This window comes from Sipha flava, unplaced genomic scaffold, assembly GCF_003268045.1.
Source record: "Sipha flava isolate LNK unplaced genomic scaffold, YSA_version1 3_pilon_pilon, whole genome shotgun sequence".
Classification (NCBI taxonomy): Eukaryota; Metazoa; Arthropoda; class Insecta; order Hemiptera; family Aphididae; genus Sipha; species Sipha flava.
This window is the reverse complement of record NW_020273108.1, coordinates 3282429-3290961: the sequence shown is the minus strand read 5'-3', so window position 1 is coordinate 3290961 and position 8533 is coordinate 3282429. Positions and strand designations below refer to the sequence as shown.

The 8533-nt window shown below is 37.1% G+C and overlaps 1 protein-coding gene across 1 annotated transcript in view; it reads right to left on the bottom strand.

The window, feature by feature from the left end:
- Positions 1–1074: 1074 nt before the first annotated feature.
- Positions 1075–8533, bottom strand: part of LOC112688645 (protein Teyrha-meyrha) — a 128098-nt gene continuing 120639 nt past the window's right edge. The window contains exons 6-10 of the mRNA XM_025561943.1: positions 8265–8451; positions 5414–5651; positions 4364–4607; positions 2933–3007; positions 1075–2778 (exon numbers count right to left, since the gene is read on the bottom strand). Coding sequence (XP_025417728.1) covers positions 2707–2778; positions 2933–3007; positions 4364–4607; positions 5414–5651; positions 8265–8451 — 816 coding nt within the window. The 3' untranslated portion in view covers positions 1075–2706. The remainder of the gene's footprint in view (positions 2779–2932; positions 3008–4363; positions 4608–5413; positions 5652–8264; positions 8452–8533) is intronic.

The following is an 8533-nucleotide window of genomic DNA, read 5'->3' as shown; positions in this document are numbered from 1 at the left end:
TAATAATAATAATAATAATAATAATAATAATAATAATAATAATAATATAATGATAATAATAATAATAATAATAATAATAATAATGATCATGATAATAATAATAGTAATAATATTAATTGTAATTACAATAATAATAATAATAATTGTAATTATAATAATGATAATAATAACCAACATGTTTTTCGGTTCGCACGATAAACACGCGCGATCTAGGACGCGAAACATACAGTATCATGATAACACGTAAACGGTACAATGTATAGATCTACGATCTTATAGTAAAATAATGTTTCATCTTAGAGTTATTGTTACAAGTGTTTGGCATTTTCGCGCGCGTTTCAGCGACTCCCGTCGTGTACAAGCTCTGACGAAGCGAAAACGGTCCCGCGCCGGAGCCGGTGTACCGCATCACTATTGGCGCGGACGCGCGTGTGTTTCTAGACTCCGACCGCAGTTACGGCGCAACTAGAGCTCCGTGCGTTACGGTCGTCCGATGGTCGTGCGGTACCGGATTTCTAGCAGTTTTTCGAGACAGGCGCGTGAAAAAAAAAAAAAACGGAAGTATTTTTTCAATGGAAGTAATTTTTCAACGGAAATAATCGAAAACCGAACGCAAAGGCTTTACAGACAATCGAGAACGAGTCACGCGGACGAATACGTCGTAACATCTATCTCGTCCGTTTTACACGTTCCGCGCGGTGTACGCATGCCGTAACATTTCGATTCTGTTTTTTTTTTCTACAAAATAACATGAATCCGGACACAAGTGTTTCCGGCTGGCCACTGAAGTTCCGTTTAGGCGATACGGTCTTGACGACGAGATAATATAACAAAACCGAAACGTACGTCGCGGCGCACCCGACGGACGACTTGAACGCAGTTCCCGCGGAAGCATTACGGTCGAAGTGTACCTAATCGTTGTACAAACGTATCCTACTCGCGCACGCTTAAATTTGTGTCTGTGATTTTTGTGCGAATACACCTTCTTAAATACGTCTTAAATACCGTATTCATTACGGTACGGTACCTTTAAAGTGATAAGCTTATGTCTTAATAGTATATAATTAATATTCATTTTTTTATTTACCTATGCTACGAATTCCTAGTAAGATTAATAAATATTCGCGCTGCGGTCATATTATATAGCACATGAGGTTTTTTTTTTTTTTTAACACCAAACGACAAAGCGGTACACCTACTGTTAAATCTACTTTTTCCAATGATATGTACAATATTATAATAACATGTACTATATTATGATATAACATATTAATTATGTAACACTTTAGCCAAATAAAAAAAAAAAAATTTACACGTGCACGAAATATCTTCGTTAATCTGTATAGCGTACAATATTATCTACGCGTCGTTGAGTATAAATCGAATTGCATTGGTCGATGGGATGTGGGGCGGGGGATGGACAATGTAATTATTAAAGCAAATTCCCGGTTTGGAAAACGGATTGAAGGTAATCGTAATAAAGAATAACGAGTAACACTATTTGTTTCTGTCGTTAAGGACTAGGATCGAAAACAATATTATATTCTGTAATGGGCTATACCACCGTTTGCCCTGGCCGTAGACGCATAGCGCGAACCAGGGTCGAGAAGGCGTCGGCTGTTTTTTGAAAAATGCATTATGAACCTCTTGGTCCTGTTTTAAATATCATATCGGGATTGACTCGTTTCGTGCAAAACGTGTTCGGTGCGGACAGCGTAAAACGATTGATCATCGTATATTGGTATTTTATAGCGTTTCAGAAATAAAAGGAGCAGGAGCAGTGGTGCCAAATACACCAGTGAAGTTTTGGAGTGAAAATCAAACATCTAGCCCGGACACCCACCCAAGAAACCGTGTAAAAGTGAGGGTAACAAACGTTATACCACCACCACAATTGTTCGTCGGGCGTACGTTCTGCACAAGCATCAGTTGGACGTCCCCGAACGGGAATTACGATCGCAGTACGATCATGTCGAACGCGGACATTTCAAATATACATCCGATTAAACATCGGCAATCGGATCAAAACACACAAGGACCGATACAGTGTTGAATACTTAACGGCACTCTTACACCTTACTCCACACTGCAGTAAATCATTGGCCCTCGGAAAGGTCAACATTTTTAAACGGTCGAGAGATCTTCGGGAACGTTCGACTTCCTCGTCGACGCCAGGGTGGGCTCCGATGTGTCGGGGCCGTCCACAAGGTTGCTAGATCACAAGTCGTCGCCGCGGATACGGCACGTCATGCGTACAGAGCGTTTTCGGCGACACGAACCTGCACTGATGTGCGTAGAGAAGTTAACGATACATTTGGCGGGTATACACAATGTCCGTGCAACGACAACGCAAACCGACGATGGCAAGTAAACCGTCGGCAGCCCGTACGCTTATAATAATATATTTTTTTATGTGCATATCATACAGACAGTTGTATTGATAATAATTATAATAATAATAATAATAATAATAATGTGTTATGTACAATAAATTGGAAGTTAAATCGGAGGGACGGGAGATGGAGTAGGAAAAAACACACAACGAACCGATGAGAGGAAAAACAAATTTACAAATAAACGTTCGACGACTTCGGCGGTCATTGTGCGCGAGACGATGTGCATGCACCGAGTACACGTTCCTGGCCGTTATCCGTGTGGAGTCGTCGTCCGCCGGCCGTGGATACGCGTCCGAGTTTCATTGCCGCTCTACAAGTAAACTCGACGCAGATGTGACGGCAGCGTTATCACGTAACATTGCGGACACAATTTTTTAGCACCCTGCGCACGGACAGAAAACCAAAACCATTAATTACACGCCGGTACGAACAACATTACCATACAACATTCGAAACGAATCGCAATCCGTGTGTTCCACACGGGACCGCGTTCGCGCGAACCGTTATGGTCGTAATGACATTACTGTGTTACTCACCAGTATCTGAAGCCAACAGACTTCGCAGTACACGTGCCAGCACGAGGTCGACACGACGGGATCTTTGAAATTTCCCTGCGAACAACAAACGGAAATCAATGACATTTGAAAATACTGTTCGCGTACATGGTTATCACTAGGCTTAGAGACTTCTAGCATTTGCATACTTTTTTTAATTATTGTTAAATATAGCAGAGTGCGAAATAAATTCGTTTCTCGGTGCCATAGATATCAGATCTAAAATTTGAATGTGCATATTTTTGCACGTTTGATAGATTTTGCAGTAGGATGCATATTTTAAAATTGTTACGCTTATTTTGCATATTTAGACAAATTTTTCAAATTTTATTATTATTATTATTATTATTATTATTATTAAAATTAAAAACTATTGATACATATAACGTATATACATATTTCAACCGATCGAAAAAAAAATGTACTAAGAGGACTTAATACTTCCAGTAATATGCTATCTGCAAACTACCTCTCATATTTCGTTATAATTTTTGTGCAATTTTTGTCAATAATACTATAAACCTGTATCGACCGTATAACCCGCTGGATATCGATCGGATGTCGATATAGAATAATAGATTATTTGTTTAGTGTTCAGTTCAGTCGATTATTATCGGTCGTTATTTTTGCGTCTCGCAACTACATAACGTCGAATCATACGTAAAACGTTGTATGCGTATATTTTGTAACATTGTGTAATGCCGAAAGTACAACACTCTACGAGTAGCCGACTACAAAATTTTGTTTCAGAGTTAAAAGATATATTTACATCCGATGAACACGTTTTATTTTGTGTACTATGTGGTCTTTTTTTTTTTTTTTTTAATGCATATAACTGCATATTATTACGTATATTTTAATGGTTTTAGAATCATATTTGCATGCATATTTGTGTATTTTTTAGAGCTATAAGTCCATAAGCCTAGTTATCACAAATGGCCCGTATTAAAAGTGAAAAAATTAGAACGTTAAAGTCGAACGATCCGGTATGTCCAGTATTTTAAATACGAGAGACAACGGTAGGAAAAAATCATTTCTCTCATATATACAATCGATGAAAACACCTCGATATTTTTAACGTTATTTAAACTTGAGTTTTTATTCTTAGCGTTTCAAGTCAAAACTGAGTACCGTAATTTGATTAGCAGAGAGGGATTTGTACGACTAAAAATGTATGACTATTATGGACGAAGAATAACAATATTAATATTATAGTATACTGAAACGTCCCGTGGATTATATCGCGTAACCGGACATATAAAATACTATAAGGATTATAGTTTTTGAAAAAGTTTAAAATGTGATTAGAATCGTTCTCAGGATATTATGAGTTGTACGTTAAATGAAAGATTGGTTTTATTTGGTTTTAATTGGAATAAACGGCGCTGTGCGTAATTCCGGTACAGAACTTACTTTGCACAAAAGACACGTGAACTTGTCGCAGCCGGTTTTGGATACCAACTCCAGTTCTCGAATCCGGGCCTTAAGCGCTTCGACGACTTGACCGTTGTTGTTGAACTGACCGCAGTACTTTTCAATGTCCATTTTGGGCTTGATAGTCCCCTCTTCCTGCGTGTTTTCTTTTTTTATCGACACGTCCAACGGTCCGACGTTTTCGCTCGCGTCCATTGTGTCCATCGCGCTCGAATCGTTTTGCCTGTTCACCGAACAAAATTTATTAATATGATTTTAGTAGCGTGTCGTTTATCGGTAAACCTATTATCGTTACGTCAACACTGACTAATGACGGTATTGTTGTTTACGGTGACCGCGCGGAATACGGCAACGTGCTCAACGACGTGAAGTCAATAGTTCGCGGCGCGTGGAAAAAACGTGCGCGTCTCGAAACGAGCTTTCGCAGAACAATAAGAAAAGCGACGAGGACATCTCCTCGAGCCCGCGGTCAATAGCTGAAATTCGGTGGTTTTAAACTTGACCGAAATGTTCGATCGTAAGAGTTAATTGTTTTCACCTCAAGTCCCGTGCTCCGTGCCTGATCGTTTTACATGCGGAACATCAAAAAGATTCAGTGTGAACGCATAAAAGCTGTTGGCGTTTTATTGAGAGAAAAGTCAAATTAAATCTTGTCCCCCGAACTATATCGATAACGGGCGTGCAACAACACTGTTGTTCACATCCTGCCGACTCCACTCCTTCCCCACGCAGCATGATAGGAGACACGCGTGTCAGCGCGTAAAAGAATGCGGTCGGGACGCGATTTCATTATACCATCCGTAAGAGTACGAACACGCAGTGACGGTGCTAGAGTTTGCGAGGCCCTGGGCAAAATAAATGTTGGGTCTTATAATTTATATTAATAAAATATTTTAAGTTCAGTTAAATCAAAACCGCGGGGCCTTGATTATAATTTAAGGTGCGGGGCCCTGAGCAACTGCTCCTATTTCCCACCCCCTCGCGCCGTCCCTGCGAACACGTGGTCGGAGGCTTAAACGGTATGCTTACTCGGCTGGTGTAAGTCGACGGCTCTCCGAAGAAGCGGTAGGAGGACGTGACGGGACGATAATGTCTCGTTCGGCGTACTGGTTGGGGCCGTACTTGTTGTACAAACCGCTGGGGCCATCGCTATCGTCAACCACCAGCACTGCTTCATCGGCTCCGGTCGAATCGTCTCCGGCCGACTGTCTTGGCGGTGGCGCGTTACTGGTACTGCAGTTGATCGCCATCGGCACTGGTCCACCACCTGTGCGTTGGTACAAAAAAGTAAACATTTTAGTGTGAAATTTGAGAAATGTTCGAAACTGATAAGTTCCGAGCGCGTGAAAATGCAGTCGGTGTTCTCGTCACGTTAGTCGGATTGAATTTAGAACAATGGATATTAAAGCATGATGAACTCTGCTGCAGTTGTTTGCCATAGAAGTTTAACGTGCGTTAGTAAAGAAACTACAGAGTGAAAACACGTACGAGTATTATCGCCTACACGTAATAGAGGTGCCATACGCGTAAAATAAATCTGTGCCGTGTGTATTATTAAACGTGTTTAAATCGTGCTTGTAAGCGTTCGGGACGTATAACAACAGCGACCGACATAAGTTTCAATAATATTATACGTTTTAAATATAAGTGAGACGCGACCTGTGCGGGAAGAAGATGGAAGAAAATATTGCAGTTTCGGCCGTCGTGAAACGCATACCCTCTGAGTATAGGGTAGAGATTTAAATGCGCGTGTGAATGAATGGATACAACGAACGGATCAACTTCGCAATATCACTTTAAGTGTATTTCGAGTGTGTAATAATACGAGTAATATCATGATAGTATATATATATATATATACATTTGATGAGTACATGTTTGTCACCGTAAACGTGAAGTGTTATAATTTATTTTCGAGTTGTATGAGTAAAAATACACTTTTTGAGCAGTTGAATATTTGAATACGTTACGCCAACAAATAAATCGTGTGATAATATAATATATTTTTTATGGCACTGCGGGCAGATTTCAGAAAGGAATATCATAACTGCACGCAACAGAATGGTTATTTTGCATTGAAAAATACAATTATATTTTTCTAGTTTAAAACAAAAAATACCTTACTACGAAATTGTAAAGATAATTTTTCCAAGCTCCTTTTTATTAGTAAGTATGGATTAAAATCGAATTACTCGTATGTTTTTTTATTATGCAAGATTGTTATATTTTATTTTATTTTTTATTGCTTTGACTATGAAAACTGGGTCTTACTGAGAAAACTTGTGTGGGAGACCAAGATAAATAATAATAAATCAACTAATTAATTTGGAGAAAAATAGGGTATTTATTTAAATACCATAGGCGCAAGTAACTTCTTACACCTTTAATAATACCTAAACTTACCTGTTAGGGGTATAATACGAGTACATGTATTATTATAGAAAAATCAAGATCTCACGAAATATTGATACATTTTTGTATCCTAACTGAACATAATTGGTATTAATTATATTAATAATTTAAAATTAGTACATTTAGTATTTAAATATTATTAATTCATGTTATTTAAACTTGTTTTAAGAGTGGATATTAATTATTTTGCGAATTTGGAATACTGTAAGAAACATTAATCATAAAATTAATTAAATTTGAATTTAAGTATAAAAATAATAATTTTTTTAAACCATAAAAAAACTATAGAAATGTTTTCATTAAAAAAATCGAGTTTATGTATTTTTAAGTGCTTAAATTTACATCCAAGTTATAAAAAATTGTTAAATGTTGTCTATATATTTAATATTATAATAGTAAAATTTTTGTATTACGTTTTGAATTCCAGCATTTTCTTGCTATTATACTTGCATGATGTTTATTCATTTTTTTAATGGTTCGTTAAAATTACTGTGAAGTTTCACAAAAATGGCTATCACCTAAAACTGACAGATGGCGAAATAGGAGGTGTGATGTAATTTGATAATTTTTAAGTGTTATCACTATTTTACCTACGTACATTAAAACAATTAATACATTAATACAACATCGCCATGCCATGTTGGGTCAATTTTGAAGTATAATTGGAATAAAATGTACGGCTTAGTATGCATATGAAAAAAATCTGGATACATTTTGGGTTTCAGCATAAAATTTACGTTTTTTTTTCAATTTATTTTCGATCTAACCTATTGTGTGTGATTCAAAATAGTAAACCATTATGCCTGAAACCATCAGGCATTTTTAATGTACTATATTCATACTTTGTTTTTAACTTGTGAATTTTGGCAATAATAAAAAAAAAAAAACATCCTAATAAGACGATTTGTAAAAGAAAAAAAAATATATTCAGATTTAGTTTTAACTATTTTAATTGGTATACGGAATTAACTATATAGATATAACCCAGTAAAGGAAACGACACCATGAATATTAAATAAGAATTGTCAAATAATTTTTATTTTTATACAATTTGAAAATAATTTATTATATCTGATATCGGAATTTTCGATACAGTATAGATTTCAAGTAAAAACAAAAATCGATGCCAATATAAAAATTTAAAACAAGTCAATCAGGCAATAAAACACAACACTAATAGCACATCAGACGACTATTGACGTTATCGAGAGCTGCAGTTCAACATATTATGTATTAACGGCTAAGCGGTAACTTGCACTTAACGACTGGTAAAAAGGTAAGTAAGAGAACATATAGTACTTATTATATAGCATACAATATTGTAAAAATCGTAAATCGTGCTTAACATGTTAAGAAAGAATTGCCGAAAGATTATATTATTAATTCTTCCTTAAAAAACCATATGGCCATCGTGGCCAGGTATGGCTTTTGTATCGAATAATAATAAAAAATCACTTGGCAAACTAACCTCTGTTGAACGCGCTGCCGTGCAGAATCATCGGCTGTTGTCTCATCCTGTTGTGTTGCTGCCATCCGCTGCTGCCGCCCCCGTAGACAATATCATACATAGTCGTCTCGGTGTCACCTTCCACATCAATGTTTTCGTCTTCGTCGTCGTTTCCCACAGATGTCACTGTCACCGTGGCCGGGTGACCCTGTTGGAATAATAATTTCGCGTAAGAATAGTGCGTGGTACGCCGTAGTGAATGTAAACAGTTGATGGAAAAATAGACTTGT